A 21,814-nucleotide genomic window follows, 5' to 3' on the forward strand; every position below is an offset into this window, starting at 1 on the left:
ACAGTTTTGGACCAGCTGCTAGGAAAGTTCTGTCATCCCCTCACACTACTCTTGCTCTTGGTGGTCATTTCATTGTTCCTGAGGAGCGCACCTGTGGTGGCTGGCCTTGGTCATCAAGGAAGAGGGAGTTCCTGAGATAACCTGGTGCAACTGATGGAGGGCTTTGAAGAGCGAAGCCAAGACCTCATATTTAAACTGGCATTCCATAGGGAGGCAGTAACATCAAACCTCAAACTTAAACTGGTATTCAGTGTGCAATGACCAGGATGATGTGCTCCTGCTGACCGGTATTGCTTGACAGGCAAGCTGCTGAATGCTGTTCCAATTGGAGCATGTGTGCGTCTAAGGTGTCATGGCTAGATAGAGTGCATTCCAATAATCTGCATGGATCCAACAAATGCATGGATCATCATGATCAACTCTATTGCTATATGGATGAATTTCTGACTTCTAGACAATCATAAGTGGAAGGTACTTTTTGCACCTATTGGAATGTGCCTCTGCAGGGTCAGTTATGTATCCAGAAGGAACTCAAAGCCACGAAGTGTTTTCTTCTGAGAGTAATGATATGGTGTTGACCAGTTTTCATAACGTGTTTTATTCTTCCTCTGTTAGTATATTCATCTTCCCTGAGTTTAATTTCAAGCTACTGCTATTGCTCCATGCACTGATATCACTCAGAGACTGAAATAGCAGGGAAATGGTGCTGTTCAAAATAGTCATAAGATCACAAGAACAGCCACTTTGGGTCAGACCAAAGGTCCATCTAGCCCAGTATTCCGTGTTCCATCAGTGGCCAATGCCAGGTGCGCCAGAGGGAATAAATAGAACAGGTAATCACCAAGTGATCCATCCCCTGTCTCCCATTCCCAGCTTCTGGCAAACAGAGGCTAGGGACACAATCTCTACCCATCCCTGCAAATAGCCATCAATGGACCTATCCTCCATGAACTTATCTAGTTCTTTTTTGAACCCTGTTATAGTCTTGGGCTTCACGACATTCTCTGACAAGGAGTTCCACAGGTTGATTGTTCATTGTGTGAAAAAATACTTCCTTTTGTTTGTTTTAAACCTGCTGCCTATTAATTTCATTTGGAGACCCCTTGTTTGTGTGTTATGAGGAGTAAATAACACTTCCTTATTTATTTTCTCCACATCTGTCATGATTTTATAGCTCTCTATCATATCCCCCCTTAGTCATCTCTTTTCCAATCTGAAAAGTCCCAGTCTTATCCATCTCTCCTCATATGGAAGCTGTTCCATACCCCTAATCATTTTTGTTGCCCTTTTCTGAACCTTTTTCAATTCCAATATATCTTTTTTGAGATGGGGCGATCACACCTGCTTGCAGTATTCAAGATGTAGGCGTCCCATGAATTTATATAGAGGCAATATGATATCTTCTATCTTCTTATCATAGAATCATAGAATATTAGGGTTGGAAGGGACCCCAGGAGGTCATCTAGTCCAAACCCCTGCTCAAAGCAGGACCAATCCCCAACTAAATCATCCCAGCCAGGACTCTGTCAAGCCTGACCTTAAAAACTTCAAAGGAAGGAGATTCCACGACCTCCCTTAGGTAACGCACTCCAGTGCTTTACCACCCTCCTAGTGAAAAAGTTTTTCCTAATATCCAACCTAAACCTCCCCCACTGCAACTTGAGACCATTACTCCTCGTTCTGTCATCTGCTACCACTGAGAACAGTCTAGATCCATCCTCTTTGGAACCCGCTTTCAGGTAGTTGAAAGCAGCTATCAAATCCCTCCTCATTCTTCTCTTCCGCAGACTAAACAATCCCAGTTCCCTCAGCCTCTCCTCATAAGTCATGTGTTCCAGTCCCCTAATCATTTTTGTTGCCCTCCGCTGGACTCTTTCCAATTTTTTCACATCCTTCTTGTAGTGTGGGACCCAAACTGGACACAGTACTCCAGATGAGGCCTCACCAATTTCGAATAGAGAGGAATGATCATGTCCCTCGATCTGCTGGCAATGCCCCTACTTATACATCCCAAAATGCCATTGGCCTTCTTGGCAACAAGGGCACACTGTTGACTCATATCCAGCTTATATCTATCCCTTTCTTAATGATTCCCAACATTCTGTTCACTTTTTTGACTGCCACTGAACATTGACTGGATGTTTTCAGAGAATTATCCACTAAGACTCGAAGATCTCTTTCTTGTATAGTAACAGCTAATTTAGACCCATCATTTTATATGTATAATTGGGATTATGTTTTCCAATGTGCATTATTTTGCATTTATCAACACTGAATTTCATTTTCCATTTTGTTGCCCAGTCACCCAGTTTTGTGAGATCCTTTTGTAGCTCTTCACAGTCTGCTTTGGATAAAACTATCATGAGTAGTTTTGTATCACCTGCAAAGTCTGACCACTTTCCATGGTTAGGTGCAAGGTTTCCTTTAATCAAATACCACTGTCTCTGTGGCATATCTTTGTGTGAAACCTAACTGATATGGGTCTCGGACACTGGTGGAGTACAGGTGAAGTTAGTGATGGCTCTTAAGTTTTTCAGTTTCTCTACCCAGAAATTCAACACAGGAAAATAGCTGGAAAATTTTAGTTTGTAAAAACTCTTTCTGGAGAACTGGCTGGACAATTGTGTGTTTAGCTATGCTGGAAAGTCCCTTGATATTAACCTTCACTTAACTCCATATATATACCACATATATACTGTAAGAAAACCATATTATCTAAGGAAGCTATCTGGATAATTTTCTACGCCCACCACCATCATAAGATGACACTTTACATTTTACGGCATGACAACGACAATTTCCCTACTTCAGTGAAAGCCAAATTAATTCATTTTGCAGAAGTTGGAAGAAACACAAAATATATTTCAAACACAGTACTTACTTCAATATTTATTTTTTCTTTTTTTTACAAAAAAACTGATTATAAGGTATTTATTTGAATTTTCCAAATAGAGGATTTTGGTATTTTTTTTACTGAGCATACTAATATAATAAATCTTCAAAAAAATTATTGTTTTATTGCAGCTGATATGAATTAACTGCCTCCTTTGGTGTCTATATCATTCAGTAAGGCAGCACCACAAATTTGCTGTTCAATTTTTTAAAAATGTAATAGACGTACTCTGTAGCAGAAATTTAATAACCATCACAAAAATGAGACTTTCATTATGGCTCAGACAAGCAAACAGGTGTTTTGGGGACTTGGTGGTTTAGGTGACATATAATGGAATACAGTGTCTTTCACTGTTACTATACGTTGCTGTTTCGTATCTGTCTCTGACCAGATATGACTCAAGTCCTTTACATTCGACTGGTTGTTCAATAACCCATAAAATGGATTGGTGGCTTCATTTCACTGGGCTTGATTCTGTCACCCTTACTCACATTGGGTAAAATGAGACTATTCAGGTACTAAACATGAATAAGGGCAGCAGAACTGGGTCCTTAGGGAACAGGTATCACACCACAAAATAACATTACAGCTTGTACTCTTGTTGACAGTATCAGAAGAGACACTAAAGACTGAGCAGCATGGAGACTGAAAGGCTCTAACACCAGGAGATGAACTCTTCCATTTAGGGTCAAGCTATTTGGTGGGATGCCCATATTGTACCTGTTCAGTGGATATAGGTCCCCAGACCAACCTTTTCTGTGCATTATAGACACATTGAAATAAATACATGGTTAAAAGGACCTCAAGTCTCCAGGACCGTGATTTGGGCACCTTTCACATGCACTTAATTGAAAGATTCTGGTACATCTTTAAGAACTTATTAGTACAGCAGCAGATTTTGGAAGTTATTTGTTTCAAGAATTATTTACAATAATAAACAAAAACTACTTACATTTGCTGAAAGCTGGGATGTGAGGGTGGCAACTTTTTCCTGTGATGCAACCAGTTCCCTTCGGAGTTTATGAATTTGCTGGATTGAGAACAGGTAAACTCATATCACATTTTTGTTTCATCAGCTATTGCATTTCCTTTATTTTTTCTTTAGAGGATCACTAATGTTTTACATTATTGTAATTCCATTTGTATTAATCGTAAAACTACTCAAAAAGCCAAATTATAAAATCATAATAGTTTGGCATCTAAACTGCGCACATAGCATTTGTGCATGTTTTCATTGTACACTCAAAGGCCGCATTTATGGGAGCTCTTATTTGATGTCCAAATGGGTACTTACAGTATGTACACAATTCCCAGCCTGGACATGCAAATGTGATGTTTGGAACCAAATTTTCTAGGCCCTAATTTTTGAAAATTTGGCTCTAAATATATAATATCATTTGTACCATCCCCTGATAAAGCCTCAGATCCTGAAAATAAAAGAACTTGATGCACTCACTCCAAGGATTACTACATGTGCTATAAGAAAATGTTCCCTGCATTCAGTGCAATATAACTGTATGCCCTCTAAAACCTCATATGTTTTAAAATACTATGGGCCAAATATAACAAGTACATTTAAATTCTTCTCCATACTTTCAAGAGTGAAAATAAATTTAACCCAAGTCTAAATTCACTCAGTACAGATATCCAGCACAAAGCCTGTGCATCACTTAAACCCCACTTAACTCCTACCTGAGAGCTACCTACATAGGTCTTGTGCTGATCCTCTGCACAGGGGGATTTCACTCTAAACCTCTCTCAGATTCTCACATACAATGGATTCCTCCCCAGCACAAAAATAAGATGGGTAAAGCCAGGCAAGAAAAGTGAGCACACACAACATTTTCACATTAATGCTTACATTTATAAAGGACATTGCAGTGCTTTAGCGAGGTGATTCCCATGAAAATCAAAAAGAAAAATATTGTGCATGCTTTAAAAATCAATGAGTACTCATAGATACAAAGGCTAGCATGTGAACCAAGGATGTTCTCACTGGTGCAAAACAAGGGACATAGGTTACTAAGCTTTTTCTTCATTCTGGACTGACTTTTTTCCCTTCCCCAACCTCTCTCCCTTGTTTTCAATACCAATTACTCCCCCTTTTTGTTTTAGTTACACTTGGGTAGCACACGCCTGCAGCTACAATAAGGTGGTTCTCATGTTGTGCTATTCAATACCCTGTTTCCCTAGAGATTGATAATGTCCATGAAACTCATCTTCAAGACACAGAGTGATAAGGAGCTCCTTCATGCAAAAAAAGAGGGATGATTTCACCTCTGTGCACTGGGAAGTGAAGTACGTAAAAATGCCACCTAAGCTGCTGTAAGTTAACAGTAAATCCTCTGCTTTATCTTTCACAGAAAAGACCTTAGAAAGTGTTAGGGGAAATCAATATTGAAATATAGTGTGGGGTAAGAGAGGATATGCTTATTTTTCTTTCCACCTCCACAGTATTTCATAACACCTTTTAACAAGTGTCAAACTTTGCTGTATATTAAACATTTTGAGTGTGGAAGAAGAGCAGAATGATTGCAGGAATCAAGGAAGGTTTAAGAAGTGTTTAAAAAAAGTGCGTGTCTGTGTGAAGTGGCAGCAAGATCCTTGGTGCCATTTTACTACCCGCGCTCCAGCAGAAAGCCTCTTTACTGTGACTAATATCTCCCTTTGTGTAAGGCTATAATTGGATCCAGCTGCTGACCTAGTCTTGTTACTAGTTCATATAGAATCTGAGGAGAGAGTGGCTTTTTTCCTACTTCAGAAATGATTTACATGTGGCAACAATCTGCTTTTCTCTAAAATTCATCAACGTGGACTGATTCAGTAATTTAGCACTGTGCAACATGCTAGGATGTGGGTGATACAGGCTCAAGAGTGGACTTTGTTTTCTTGCTCCCAAGGGGAAGCACTTGCATTGATCTGCATAGATGTCTCTGGCTAAATAGGGAACGGTACTGATGCAGTCTGTAAAGAGACAAATCCCGACCCCTTCAGCCTCAAGGTTGAGACACTGATAGACTCTCTCCATCCTTTTTGTAACTGATCCAAAAATCCTGCAGATTGAGGACTAGAAAAACATTTGTCAGCACAGCTGCAACGCATTTTTAGCATCGAGTCTTTTTTTGCAGTAAATTTCCACTTTGTAGCAATACTGTCAACTAATGAGCTCTAATAATACTACTATACAAGCATCCCATCACATTCAGGGAAGATTTTTACCTCTGAATGTGCCTTTTCTTCTGCCTGCAAGAAAAGAGAGAAAATAGCCATTTTAAAAACAGAATCAAATGCAATATAATAAAGGTAACAAAAATAGCAAGAAATTACATGTCCCAATATAGCTGCACGAAGAATTGAATTTTAAAGTGAATCTTTATTCAATTCATTTATTCATTTATTAATTCAAAACAGTGAATTAACTCCTTTTGCCCTTACTGGAATAACTCAAATTGAGTACAAATAAAGTTTTGCCTGAGTAATGACAGCAGGATCAGGTCTATTATAATTGCTAAAAGATTCTTAAGAACAGTAGAAGAACTGCAGTAACAACAACTGCAGTTATAAAACATCAAGGAAAGTTTGTTGCAGTGTAACTGTGTGTGTGTGTGTGTACCTGTGTGTACATTGATACCACCACCAAAATCACTAGTAGAATTACAGATGTTTTACTGTAAATCAGGCGACCCATCTAACAGAGTAATATATATTACAGTAATATCTAGCACCATTTAAAATGAACATTTACTAATGGTTATGAAAATATGTTATCTGAGATACTGTGCTACTACCAAATGCAGGCCTTTGAATATGAAACAGTGGCATTACATTACATTACATCTTACATTCCACTTTGTAAATGTTGTCTTTTTAATGGTGACCACTGATAGGGCATTTAGACATGAAGATGTTTTCTAGCCAATGATCATGAAGAGGAGTCATTCAAGGAACTCAAAAGAATTCTGTACTTCCAAGAATACTATTGTGCTTGCGGAATGAAGCAACTGAAAATGCCACATGGGGATATGATGTAGGTTGCTTCATTTCTGGACCCAAAGCAGTTGACAATACTATGGCAGCCACTGCATATCAGGCAAAGCACATATCTGGCAAAGGAGTAATCAGATGACTCCCTTTGGCCAAAAACCAGAATTGAGCAGGTAGTCCCCACAGGAAGCCATACCCACTCCTCAAAGGGACAAGTTCCAGAAAACTGGTCTTTTGATTCTAGGTGAAGGATGCAAACAGAAGGAACGAAATGTGGTTGTGGAGGCAATACCGACTTGTAAACTATAACCTGTGACACAAAACTAATTAATTTAAGGCTTAAAATTAAAATGCAAACTAAGATCACAGCAGTCCAGCCCCAGGCTTTTGGAACATAATGTGATACTGACAGCCAAATTCCGAGGAAAGTCTACTGGAGTCTAAAGGGAGCTTAAACTGACTCCACTACAATCAAATTTTTAGCCTCACAACAAAATATTAACATGTACTTTACAACTCCCTTACACATCACCTCTTAGTTGGCTTACTACAGCTAAGGGACTCTAAGTGTATGTCACATGTTGTGGAGCCAGTAGAGAGGAATACAGCAAATAAAGCAACAAACAGAAGGGTGTAAGAAGGTATAAATTACATTAGGCTATTTTAAATTTACACTACTGTGCACCTTCTGTCAGCTCCTTATAGAGTAAGATACACCAGTTTACTGTCAAAGCTGAGAAACTATTGGTATGCCACAATCTACTAATACCCACTATATGGCAAACTGTGCTGTGAAACAAAACTGTTTGGCTCCTTACAAGCACAATGTCTCCAAAAGCTAGATCTGCAATATGTCTGAATCCTATCTGAAACCACAAATGGAATTAGGTCAAACAAGCAAAAACAATTAAAAAAACCCCAATACATACTGAAAAAACTGATAAATTCTGAAGTCCTTTCTCATTGGACCTCTCCATTGTGAGAAATGCAATATAAGCAAGTCAAAGAGTACATCCTTCTGAATCTCAGACTCCAGCTCTTTTGCTGATCTCTGCTGATAATAATCTAAATATCATTCTCTTTACTTGCTACTCTCTCTTGGTCTCCCCACTAATTACTGATTAAGCTGCAGCAAAATTATAATGCTAAGAATGAAAGCAGTGGTTAAAGAGATTGATAAACATGATTACTTGAGACATTTATTGAAATGAGGGCTACTATGGAATTCTTGCATGGTACTTTTGGCCTGAACTGCAGAAAACTTCCACCTCTTTTATTTCTTCTTCCTGATGGGATCTAATAATGGTAAAAAATGAATTATGTGTACCATAACCCCTCTGAAGCGACCTCTTTCTGGAAGAATTGGGGCAAAGCATAACATCACTGAACAATGAATTTATGTTCAGCTGATCTGATACTGAAAGCCAATCTTTTGTCTGATGTTTCCACTTGTGCACTGCTTCCTGATTAATTGCTGCAAGATTGTCTGAACTTTTTCACTGGAGCACAGAGGACCAAGCAGGAGAAATTCTGATCAAGGATTTTCTTCCTGCAAGTGCAATCTCACTAGTTTTATAATCCTAATTCTTTCCTTGCCCTTAACAAAACCTGTCTATAGCTTCCATTACCACAGTTAGATAATCAGTAACTTAGCAAGAAGTGTGGTCTAGTGGCTAAAGAAGGGAACTGGTAGTCAGAAGTCTCAAAATGTATTGCTAGTCACTGACTTGTTGTGTGACCTTGGCTAAATCTTTTAAACTCTGTGCCTCAGGTCACCTATTTGAAATATGGTGCTGTTAGGCTCAGCTAATGGTTGAAAGGTGCGTTGAGATCTTGAGTGGCATAGGTTATGCAAACACAAATTATTATTATATCCTTGCAACAATATAAAATATTGGGACGGAGTTATTGCAAAACTACTGACTGATCAAACAAATGATGAAAGCTCCAGGTGTCACTTTATCGTTTGCTTTTTGTCCATCGGCCAGTTTTTCTAAAAACTGACATCAGAGCTGAAATACAGCTTTTGATACTCCCTATGAGAATAGATTATAATGCTTCCAAGAGAGGGAAGTGGCACCAGGGCTTCTTCCACTAGGAAAATGGAAGAGAAAGGCGCTATTCTGAATGTTACTGCCAGAGACTGTTTTGGGGTTAGTGTGTGTGGAGACACTCCACCCCAAGAGGCAACTCAGAGAGGCATGCTGGCTTTTCAGTAGTGACTGTGAGGCAGCAACTGTCAACAGTAGAAAACGTCAGAGCTTGTCACCAGCAACACAAGGACTGAGACAAAGGATGCCCCTTCTGCAAAGGTATAGGGTACAAAGGGGTGAGGATTGAGAAAACATGCTCCTTGCACCTTCTCATCCTCATGAGGGGTTAGACAACATCTATTCTAACTGTAGTTAGCTAAAAGATTACAAAGGATCACTTATCTATTACTCAAGAGAATATACAAAACACATACATAACTCTTCTCATTTAAAATATGGACATATGTCTTGCACTGCAGCTACTCTGTTATTAAGGCTTTTGTAAGTAAATCATTGCCCTTCAACAGCATAACAGGTGCAACAACATATCACACAAAAATCAGAATTAATATTTCCTTTTTACAAAAAAGCCCAAATCAAATGAAGACTTAAAACCAAACTTCCATACGGGCTGGGCGAACATATTTAATGAAATAAATTAATTTTAAAGAAACTACTTTTCTCTTTGAAAAGAACATCTAGATACTGTCATTTTTGTGAAGGATCAACAGGCATTTAAACTAGACATTGTATCCCCCCAAACAACCCTGTACTTTTAAGAGGAATTTCTCAAACAGTAACATTAAAAGAATGCTCCACAGGGCACCCAATTACAAGACCTCGCTCTTAAAGAGCACAAACACCAAACAATGATGCAATCAGTCAAAAATGACAAAGCACAATAATATAGTGCAGTGGATAATAAGCAGCCCCAAGTGAGGTTGGCCTCAGCATGTTCGTTTTTTTATATTTCAGCCTTCAAATTATACCACAAAAGGATTAGTGAGCGCTAAATTCACCACTTAAAGAAAAAAAAGATGCTAATTATATATGAAAAAGCAAAAGTATAATAATTGAAGTCAAATAGCCGTTCCACTGCTTTTTGGCAATACTTACATGCAATTTTAATCCACCTAAACTTAAAATTATTTAGTGAGCTAGAAAGCTTTATTGGAGATGTACAATATCACAGGCAGGACTTTTTTTTATTTTCCTAAACTATCAATACTTACTGTAGAATAGAGCGAGGACGTGCTGGAGACCAGTGATAATGAGGACCCGTGTACTACAAAAAATGGGGAAAAAAAGTGCCATTATATAAAATATTGATGAAACAGCATGAGACCTTTCCTGTGGAGCTCAATAGCGGGCATCTCTTTTCAAAATGAGAAACAATCTTCCACAAAAAGCAGCTATTAGAGGTTATCAGTGTACACAAACAGCGGTTATTTTTCTTGAACTTGAAATGATTGCTCTAAATGGAGAAACATTTGCCTGTGTACTGTAGGTACAAGAGATTTTTAATGAGACAGTATTTTCACCAGTAAACCAAACATTATCTCTATTGTTTGGCAGCGAAGCACCTGATAAACACAGAGTTTCAAGAGACCAGAGATGGAGCTACGAACACCCATCTATCGAGAGTGCTGACTGCAGAGTTCTAAAACACAGCATGCAGCTATCTCATCTTTCATATGGAGGAGTGCCTTGCCAATGATATAGGAGCCACTGTAAATGTCCAGGTCTTTCTTATCTGGTAATTCTCTTCAGATCAACACAGAGCACTCCATGCTTGGACTTGTAGTCTGTTTTGGCACCTTTGTATTTAAAGGCAAGTGGTGCTGCAATATGCACTGCTGTATTCTAATTGACCATCAAAGGATTTTAGACTCTATAAGCACTGTATAAAGACTGTAGGATTTGGTCCCAATGAATGGGCCATTGGGCTCTGGAAAGTGGCCAGTTAGGACTACAGTGAGAGAACATCTGAAAGCCACTTCTGTTTAGCCTCACAATGTTTAAGGTAGATCCTGAGGAAAGACGCTCCACTACAGAACCTCAGAGAAGATCTGTTGGTTTATCTTTAATACAGTAACATGAAATGTTGTTCCGTATTGTCTGAACAAAAATTCCACAGTTGTGCATGCTGTTTCATATTTGCTCTTAACCAGGAAAAAAAATTATTACCATATTATGCTGTTTTAAGAACTGTCTGAAGCATGTGTGTGTGCCATGCATGAGACATTAACAATTAAAACATTTCTTGATAGGCAACCTAGACTTTACATCACCTTAGTATTTGGTAATCATTGCCAATATCCTGGGTACACTTCAAGATACTATAGGATCCAATGCCCATCCTGAGAAATTTATAAATGATAGTTGCAACCCCTCCTTCCACCCGCCATCACAGAACATTTCCTGCTCTGCCCTTGATACCATACCCTCCCCCTTACTCTCACATATTCAGCCTCTCTAACTCTGACCCTCACATGGTCTTCTTGCTCCTTTCCTTCACTGTGTAAGTTAGCTCTAATTTCCTATCCAAAATAAAATACGTTTTGGCCACATTTCCCCCTTCATCTATATCAACTCATGCCCCTTTTCCCCTTTACCTCAAAGGTCTATGAACTACTAAGGTCCATTTACTACTGATGCATTGACCTCCTCTCCCCTAACTCACTCATGCATTCACTCCAGTCTGGCTTCCACCCACTCTGCTCCAGTGAAACTGCTCTCTCCAAGGTCTCTGATGGCCTGTTCATTGCAACTTCATACTTGGCGCCCTGTTTTAACTTGGATTTTCTGGTCTTATTCTCCACTCTTCCACTGTTCCTTTTGTTGTTTCCTTCTGACTGTCCCTTCCCCTCAGGGTGCTGTCACTAGTCCCATCAAGATCTTATCCTTAGGTGACATTGTATGCTTGCATCAATTCACCAAACTTCTCTAAGCAGATGACTGAGGAATCAATCTGTCCCGTTTCCACTGCCACACACTGATATACCAACAAAAAAGCCAAATAAAACAATTTAAAACATACATAATCTGTTACTTATGTCACTCATTACATCCTGTCTCCTCTTTGTCTCACAAACGTTAGCTGATTGGGGAAAGGGACTATCCTTATTTTTGTTTCTTGTACAGTGCCAAGCACATTGTCATCACTTAAATAATAACAGAGGTGAGGAAGACTGTTTTAGCATTTTAAAAAATGGAGGGAAGACAGATAGGAATAAGACCATCAAGTGAGGAGGAGACTGCAGTAGTCAAGGCAGGAGATAACCAAGGCACGGACAAGCATTTTATGTCGAAAGGAGAAAATCATTTCCCAAGAATAAGAGTTAGGCCCTTCCTTCCACATTTTCTGCATCCTACTTCCTATAGTTCAAAAACTATTCCAGGAAATTAATAAGTCACACATAGAATGTGTTTAGTGTATAAAGAACATGTCCTTGCCTATCCCAGCTTATTGTAAGTACCTGCTCTTGTGCTCAAACAGAGCAAGAGGTGCTACAAGTCCAGTTCACTATAAATCAGAAAGGTTTACTAAATTATTTCAATATTTACAACTCAAGGTGGCCATTTAAATAGAATCCTGCTACATTTGTGTTTCCTTTGCTTATCAAAGTGTTAACTCAGCCCTACCTTCTTCCATGCTGTCTCTGAATGAGCCTGAATGACTGATTGCTCGTGGTCTCTCTTCTAAGGATGTGGCACTGCCACACAACTGGGAGTCATTATACAGGTCAAAAGAAGAGTCTTGTGCAGGGATGCTGTTTGAACGCATCATACTGGGTCCAGGAAGGTTGAACTGGGACAGGTTGGTTGGACTCACTGCAATGCAAAGCGTCATTTGTAAGGTATGTTCCATTATTGGGGATTTGGTTCTGTGCAAAATGAAAACAGTGGCAAGCAGGGGTAAGTGGGCTTCTCACTGATGATGAAATTAAGGCTTTCATTCTTAGGCCTGAAGTTATCATGCAAAACCAAAGTAGTCAGTCTAGGGGAAACTGGAGTTACACATAATAATGCTGCAGAACACAGAGCAATACCAATGTTGACATCTGACTAAGCCACTTGTTCGTCTTGTCAGGCAAAGAGAGGCTGTAATAATGGATAAGACAGAAAATCAGAGGAAGAAATGAACACCACCAATTACAAAATTAAAAGCGAATATTCATTTGTCATTTTTGTTCACAGGGGAACTTTACTAACCAAGCCAATTATTCTCTGCAGTTAAATGTTTCAAATATTATTATTAATTGTTATATAGATTACAGATTATAGAGTACCTATAAATTGAGGTTCCACTGAGGTAGGCCCTTTGCAAAAATCCATTTCTAATCTCTTTGTTTGCTATTTAGAGTATTCTATAGTACCTATCACCATATTCAACAGATGCTCCCACATGGGCCAGCTGGCTGACATTAAGAAACAGGAGTAAGTGATCTACTGTTTTCAGAGTGGAAGCCGTGTTAGTCTGTATCAGCAAAAACAACGAGGAGTCCTTGTGGCACCTTAGAGACAAACAAATTTATCTGATGAAGTGGGTTTTAGCCCACAAAAGCTTATGCCAAAATAAAATTGATCTACTCTTGGTTCAGCTGCAGATCAGCACTCAGGAAACTACTCTCAGCTATTGGAAAGTTGATTTGCCAGTGAAATGGGAGGCTTGATATGAGCCCCTTGGCCCATGTAAAATTAGGGCCTAGAAAAACAATACTGTCTGTCCAGAGTCAGCCTGTTGATTTGTGTCTTGATCTGCTGCTATAGACCAAAAGATTCCCAGCAGAGCTGGATGTGTCTGAAATCATAACAGCGGTGTTTGTTTTCTGAGAGCCATTTATTCCATAGCACTGTTACTCTGATAAAAGAGGAAGGACAGAGCAAAATAAGCTATTGCAATAGTACGTTATATTGGTCTCTGCTTGTAGGAAAAGCTAGCAAGTGAGCACAAGAGCTATAAAAGAAGAAGGGAAAAAATAATAGTGATATGTAGCGAGGAGAAATCTGTGCTAAAGAGAGGTATCTTTATGTTTAAAACCAACACAAACACATGAAAATGTCCCAGCCAGTGGTTTGCTTAGACTATATCTAATTTTGCTTATAAAAATGGCTTTGTGCAGCATTTTAGGTAGTATAATAAAGCCTTATGTTTTTGTGCCTGATAAAGTTGCTCTCTAGGGGCTGCAACCTACAGAGGATACAGATCTAACAGCAGCACTACAGAAGTGTGAATGTTTCACAGGTTATTGCTAGTTCTGTAGTAATGGCCTCAAACATAAGAGCTTAGTGTAAAACTAGGGTTCACACCTTCTGTAGGCCAGCTATTAGAGCATGACAATTACAGCAGGTCTGACATTTGATTCTGTTTAAGCCAGTGAGACTCAAACACTGAGGGAGGACAGAGAGACAGACCCAACAAACAAAGCATTTTAAGATTCTAAGTTTTCAAAAATTGCTGAATAAAAAATTTCAGCAGAAAGATCATATAAAGTAAACAAAACACAAAACATTGTAAAACTGGAATGAAACCACTGTGTGTGTATCCAAAAACAACTCATAGAAAAAAAACCATACACCCATTCAAGTCTTTAGTTTATTTGACTACAGGTACTGAAAGTAGCATTTTCTGTCATAAAGAGAAGGTGAAAAAGAGGTCTTAGTAATAAAATCCAGAGCAGGAACAGAGCAGCCAAGTTCAGATCCTGACCTGGATCCAAACTATTCTTAAGAGTGGGGGCATTTGGAGACAGGATTGTGGTTGGACCCATAACAGATAAATGGTCCAGCCAAGAAGTTTGTCTACTGATCCAGATGTTCCCACTGTTGAATCTGGGCCCATCTCAAAACAAAGCTAGAGTATGTACTATTACCCAAATGGGAGAAGGGATTAAATGTCTGATCCAGTGCCCACTAAAACCATTGGAAATAATCCTGTTGATGGCTGGATCAGGCTGTGAGGGCGAAAGGACAGTCTTGTGGTTAAGACGCTGCCATAACAGTCAGGAGATTTGAGTTTAATTCCTAGCTTTGCCTGTGGACTTCCTGTGTGGCCTTGGGCAGGAAATCTGTGTCTCTTTTCCACATGTAAAATAGGGATAAACTCCTGCCTATATCATGGAGATGCTGTGAGGATAAATTCATTAATGTTTGTGGGGTGCCCAGATACTATGGTAAAGGGGCGTGGGGGAATAAAAAAAAAGGGTACCTAGCTAGACAGACTAAACAATGCATTGTAAAACAGTCAGTTATATGATTATTTTTTAGTGTGGAAAGTAAGGGAAAAAATTCATTTACCCAAGTTGGAAAAGTGATATTTCCCAGTTGCAGAGGAAGACATAGCTGAAGGCGAAACGATAGGGGACTGACTGCCGGTGTCCTGCAGACCTCCAGTGGAATGGGAGCGCAGCCACTCTTTGCCCTCCTCCTGGCTGGTCTGCCGAGATGACGGGGTATATCTGAAAAATCAGAGCTGGCACACTTAAAACAACAACGACTAACAGGGTTCACAATGCAACGAACAATAGTCAACATTAGATATGCTTTGCTGGTCAGGCAGAACAACAATCTTGACTGTCCTGTATCTAATTACAATTACTCAATTGTTACAGTTGACTTTAAAGCATCTTTTTTAAATCTCCCACGGGGGGAAAAACACTTCTGGAAAAAAACAAACAAACCCCATACAAACAAAAATAACATTCTCTTTTTTTTGGTGAAATGTCATAATAAATCATACCAACGAGACAGCTGAGCTGAGAGAAAAGGACTTAAAAAGCTGTAGCCGGTGAATAATATGAGGCAAAGGCTGAGTACCATAGTAGTAGAGTGGATGAATGACAGACTGGAAAGCCAAGAAAGATGACTGGCTGCAGAAGTGTGCCACAGGAGTGTTCGAGCATGTGGACATTTGGTAAGACAAAGGGAGCTGAAACAGATCAACAGTTGTGAAAAAAGGAATTTCCTTTGGTAATGGTAGCTACTGTGATCAAATGGGATGTTTGTCTTGTGGAATGCTACATGGCATTGTGTCCTTTCCCAAATTAGGTAAGGACAAATAATCACTTAAATGGAAACAAGTTCTCTGGAACAAAAAAGTTTGGAAACCAAATCTATCAATCAACCGTATGCTATTTCTAACCAATACAATGAGCATAACTGATCGAAGGTAGAACAGGGAGAACAGCCAACCCATTGATCAGGTTAGAGCAAGGGAAAATCTAGCATTAGAAATGTGCAGGTATTTCTTATCATCTGGGTCTCGATCAGAAGCCTGTTTTTACTTCTGTCTGTGACAGCCCACCATAAAACTTCATTCAGCACAATTCCATGCCAACTGAAGAGCACTCTCACATTCTTTCCCGCTATCATGTGCCACCAATGTTCTACAGTCATCCCAGAGAAACCCAGGCTTTTGCTATCTTAGCTTCTGGGTTTATGAGGCACTTCCATTTCTGCTTAGGAAGCTGATTAAATGAATTTGTAATTTCTCATGTTACTGTTCTCATGCCAACTGTGGGATATTTTAAAAGTATCCTATTCAGATTAAATAATTCTTTCTTTTCTCTCTTTAAAAAAATGATGCATTATGCTGCTCTTTAAACCTGGTAGAGGTGGGCTACCCCAATGGTTTCTGGATCTGGAAGTAGCCGAAGTGAAAATTCAGGGTTCGGATTTTTAACAGAGCCCCAGTAGCAGTACAGACCATAACTGGGATCCAGCCTTCATCAGACCAAAATGGTGAAAAATCCTGTGACAATAGCTAATTAGGCATCTATGCCCACATGCTGACTCATAACTCCCTGCTCTCCACCCCATCGCCAGCCTCACTCACCCTTGCTGTTTTTATAGGATGGGACCACAAACTTCCACCTCCCATTTGGACTCTTCAAGGGGTACTAGCTGGCTGCTTTTCCTATTTGTCTCTTTGGGGTACTCCCTCCATCCAACAGCACTCTTCAAGGGGTGGTGGGAAATCTGGCTTCATCCTCTCTCATTCAAAGGGCATTGGGGAGATGCAGAAATCATTACACCCACTCCTAGCACTTGGACTTCGAAGCCCAGAAAATATTGTGTAGCTTCCTATCAACAGCACAAGGGCTTTAGGACATACAGTTCCAGTGTGGGAAGGGCTGTATGTCAGACTATGTGGGTGGGTGGGTGGGTGCAGAGGAAGGTGGGCTGATCCAGAAGAGCTTTGTTGGATTACAGCAGTGGACAGGCTGATATGGCAGCCTTACCTGAAGAGACAGTGGGAGTAGCCATATAGTCTCTTCCCCCGCCACCCAACCTGGAGCCTAGGACAGGGGTGGTAGCCTGTCTGAAGATAGCCTTCCCTATCTGAAAAGAAGAGAGCAGTGATGAGTGGAGGTGATGTGGGTGACTGGGCTGGGGTCTGAGTACAGCTGGGGTGTGTCTTATGCTTTCAAACCCTGGATGCTGAAATGTGTCTCTTTTAGATTGTGGATCCTTAACCGCTCAAGCTGGATCTGCGATGGCTGTTTCCCCCACCACCAAATCCATGGCTACTTATACTTAGAGCTCACATTCTGGCCCATCTCTAAAACCTTGTTATTCTGCCCTTTTTCAGTTTGCTTTGTGTTGCAAAAATACTTTGTTACTCTCTTATTTATCTACTGCATTGAAGGTCTCTTAACATTCATCATATAAGGAAACTATTTTTAATAGTTTTTGCTTTCCAAGATATATCTGTATACTCAATTTACTCACTAGGCCAGACTGGAAAGAGAAAATCTAATGTTAAGGGTCTAGTTTGCTTGATTTAAACCTAAGCACCAGGAGCTCTGTTGTAAACAGGATCAGCAAGGAGAAAGAGACGGAGAGACAATGTAGAAAAGGTTACAGAACAACAGAGAAGCTGCAATCATGCTGAATAAAGTATATACCTTAGTCCCTTTTTGGGTAGTGTATTTCTGTCAAGCTGCATGCTGTTAAAACAAAGAAAACCCCTAAGGACATATAGTAAACAGGACTGTTCAGAATTACAAACTCTAAACGTCTAGATATGTTCATATAACAAAAGGAGATGTAATATATTTTAATGTCTCTTTATGATAAACCCCTGACTCATTAGAGAGGAAGATAGGACATGGATTGCCACATGTTCATTTTTCATCCAGACGTGCTCTGGTCCGGGTCAATAGACATTTGGCGAGTGTCCAAATCAGACAGAAGTTCTGCCTTCCAATTCTTAATCTTCCTTACCGAGTCATGCAGACTCGACCTGTATGGGAGTCATATGGTCACAGAATAAACCTGTATTTTTCACAGCTCCCTGTGATCTTTTGCTATGTTTCTATGCAAAGTGCAGGTTTGTGACACCTGCAAAGAGGCAGCATGGTCTTGCCAGAAGCTAAGTGGCAGATTCTGCTTGTAGGAAGATGTGCTAAATATACAGAGATTGATTCACCATTGTCTTGCTTCTTGTGCAATCAATGCAAGTGCAGATGGGGTGTAAAATGCCACCAGATCAGATGGTAGCAGCATTTTAAAACTCACTTTGTGCTGGAGTGAACAACAACATGAGATGCAAGGCACAGGAGAACTGGGCTCTTAGCAGTATAAATCCTTGCAGAGACAGGGAGCTGCTTAAAAGGACTGTCACTTACTTTCCTTCAAATAGGAAATAATTCAGGTGTTTTATCTTCCCTCAATTATCTAGGCCATAGGCGCAGACTCCATGGGTGCTCTGGGGCTGGAGCACTCATGGAAAAAAATTAGTGGGTGCTCAGCACCCAGCGCCTCCCCCCCGCTGGCGGACAGGAGGCGCTGGGGAGAAGGGGAGGAGCAGGGGCAGGAAGAGGTGGGGAAGGGGATGGAAGGGCTGGGCAGGGGCAGGGTGAGGGCAGAAAGAGGCGGGGCAGGGGTGGGTCCTTGAAGGAAGGGGTAGAGTGGGGGCGGGACCTGGGGTGGAGCGGGAGTCAAGCACTCCCAGGATCTGAGTAAGTTGGCACCTATGATCTAGGATTTCAGCTGATTGGTAATTGCAACACTTGATCTGGCCCTTCAGTGAAATACACTATTTTATTTTGGAAATATAATTCAGTGTCAATATGAGGATTAAATGAAATATGTGTGTGTGTGTGTGTGTGTATGCGGGGTGGGGTGGGGTGGGGTGGGTGGTTCTATGTTCCATCACATCATCACCACAAAGCTGATCAGCATGTACTTTACGCCATCGAGGGAAGCATCAGAGACAGTCAGTCACTTGGATCCACACTGCCTTCCTAGGGAAAAGTTCTAAAACTTTTACCCTATTGCTAACTGGCTCAATTTCAGTGGTGTTAGCAGTGCTCAGAGCCCTCATGCAGATGGGGCGCTGGAGTTTTCAACATAGTTTTATGTAACCTTGCTCACAGCAGGTCTAGTTGACAAGATGTTGAAAATGCTCTAACCAGCCACTCATCTCAGCTAGGGCTCTCAGCTCCAGAGGAGCTCAACCGGTCTTAGCAATGGTAGGAATTAATAAAGCAAATGTCCCTAATTTAGTCAGGGCCTCACTCTGCACAGGGAGAAGAAAGTTGATGGAAGCTACTCAGGGCTTGTCTACACTGCCCCACAGTTTATACTACAGGGGTGTGAAGAGCAGTGTGTAAAGTGCTGCACTATAACTCCCCAGTGTGGACGCTATGGACATGAACTAAAAGATTCCTACCTCACATTGATGTAGTCCTATTTGAAGAGGTCTACCTTAATGTCAACGAGGAATTTAGTTCACGTCTCCAGCATCCACATGGGAGAGTTACAGTACAGCATTTTGGTGCTCATTGCTATTCACACCACGATAGTCTGAACCTCAGGCAGTATAGACATGCCCATAAAGGTGATGCAGTGTAAGCTTGACTATAACTGTCTACAAGTGGTTGATCCAGTGATAAACCTATAACTTGATTTCCAGCCTAACCATGGCATACGAACAGTCATCAAAAATTAACCCAGGCTGAGAACGAGATTACATGGATTTAAATGCATGGTTCATGCATTTACTAGTCCTCTGTAATAAACAAGGCCCTGATGCTTGATTTGTGCCATTAGGTGCCACTTCAATATATAACAAATAATAATGAGCATAATATCAACAACATTTCCTTCTGTGTATACTCCAAAGCCCATGACAAGGAATAGATTTTCTCGTTTCAGAGTAGCAGCCGTGTTAGTCTTTATTCACAAAAAGAAAAGGAGTACTTGTGGCACCTTAGAGACTAACCTAAGTCTCTAAGGTGCCACAAGTACTCCTTTTCTTTTTGCGAATAGATTTTCTGACATTTCTTTAGGTTGTATGTTTTCATGTATCGAAAATAAGCTATACACCATGACCCCTAAAATAGCGACACTATTTAAAGAACCAATGACTGAAATGTTGTGACTCATGTCCACACTACAACCTAACAGCCACCATAATTTAGGAGCCCACTCTAAGGGGGGGTGCGGTGGGGGTTGAACGTGGATACCCAAATGAAAACGAGGTGAATATTCTTTAACTGGGGAATGGAAATGATTTAGCTGCCCAAAATGAAACAAAACAAGCATTTATTCTGTATTTAAAAATATTATTAAATCCTCTGACTAATCCTCCAAAATTGAGATGTCCACATTGCAGCTATTAAAAATTAATGCTAATATGACAGCATGTTAATTAGCTTCCTTAACTGGCTAGGTCTTTTTTTTTTTTTTTTAGCATCAGGACGCACTCCCTCCCCCTTTATGAAGCTGAACATGTTGCTTCTACAAACCCTAATAACTATGGGATTAAAGGAAAAACCAGAACCAGTAAATGAAAGTAGATTTTCTGAATTGTAATGCAGAGTAATACTGCTAGGTCACAGCTACGCTGATCCTACTGTTTATAGACCTCTAGAGATAATGCACAAACAAGTCAGATTTAACGTGTTGATCTAGAGCTTCTTGGAAGACCCATCACAAGTGTGGTGAACTGCCTTTTTAAGTCAGAACCACTGAGGGGCAGAATGGCACAAAATGTTATAAATACCCACATCATCATACACCTTGTAAACTACCAACAGCAGTGCTGAAAGCCGACATGCATAAATGCCCACATTCCCCTTCTCAACATTGGGGCAGATTCTCTATCCCCTTTCTGTTCCCTTTAAGCTGTGGAAACCACCCACAAGTCTCTCTCTGAGGTTCTCCAGAAGTCCTTGGAGATCACAGATGATCCCTCTTTTTCCCTACTCACAGCCCCTAGCTCAGGGAGGTGATTCATTGGTTGGGTGAGGAAGTGAATGGTGTGAAATGCACTTGGCTATACCTAACTGGTCTATAGTCCTCAGGTAGGGTGACCAGATGGCAAGTGTGAAAAATCGGGACAAGGAGTGGGAGGTAATAGGTGCCTATATAAGGCAAATTCCCAAATATTGGGACCGTCCTTATAAAATTGGGACCCTTAGGGAACATAATCAGCGGGCACAAGTTAAAGCAGCACTTAGGCTGCTCTAGCTGGGAGTAGTCCAAGGAAGAGATGGAGAATCAAGGAGCTGTAACCAGCTACCTGACTTCTGCTGAGCACAGCAGCCCATGATGCTGCCTGTTGACCATCTAGACAGGTGTTAATTCTACAACACTTATCTAATATCCCTCCTCCTCTGCTCTGGCCACACAGAAGAGGAACATAAAAGTTGTAAATACTCCACAGAGGTAAAAAATACAGAGGAATCTCTGACTTTGGGTTTGTCTACACAAGATAGTTTCCCCAGCCAATACTGATATAATTTAACAGATAGAAATTATACTAGTATAATTTTCCATGTGGACCCTCTTATTCTGGATATAGGATTGGCTTTTGGGGGCCTTCCAAAGTGACATAACATAAACTGAGAAAGCCATTCTTATTCCAGAATAAGTGTGTCTATACGGTTATAGT

At 40.4% G+C, this 21,814-nt stretch overlaps 1 protein-coding gene across 10 annotated transcripts in view; it reads right to left on the reverse strand.

Annotated features, from left to right (window-relative positions):
* NAV3 (neuron navigator 3) overlaps positions 1 to 21,814 on the reverse strand; it is a 352,628-nt gene that overhangs the window by 45,732 nt on the left and 285,082 nt on the right. For 7 of the 10 annotated variants that reach the window (XM_027819622.3, XM_007057255.4, XM_027819628.3 and 4 more), the window contains 6 exons: positions 17,820 to 17,861; positions 15,211 to 15,371; positions 12,556 to 12,744; positions 10,143 to 10,195; positions 6,113 to 6,136; positions 3,846 to 3,923 (listed from right to left, as the gene is read on the reverse strand). In XM_027819622.3, the coding sequence (XP_027675423.2) occupies positions 3,846 to 3,923; positions 6,113 to 6,136; positions 10,143 to 10,195; positions 12,556 to 12,744; positions 15,211 to 15,371; positions 17,820 to 17,861 (547 nt within the window). The remainder of the gene's footprint in view (positions 1 to 3,845; positions 3,924 to 6,112; positions 6,137 to 10,142; positions 10,196 to 12,555; positions 12,745 to 15,210; positions 15,372 to 17,819; positions 17,862 to 21,814) is intronic. The other 3 variants (XM_027819623.3, XM_043547383.1, XM_043547393.1) reach the window with 1 other exon arrangement.

This window comes from Chelonia mydas, chromosome 1 (genome assembly GCF_015237465.2).
Source record: "Chelonia mydas isolate rCheMyd1 chromosome 1, rCheMyd1.pri.v2, whole genome shotgun sequence".
NCBI classification, from domain to species: domain Eukaryota; kingdom Metazoa; phylum Chordata; order Testudines; family Cheloniidae; genus Chelonia; species Chelonia mydas.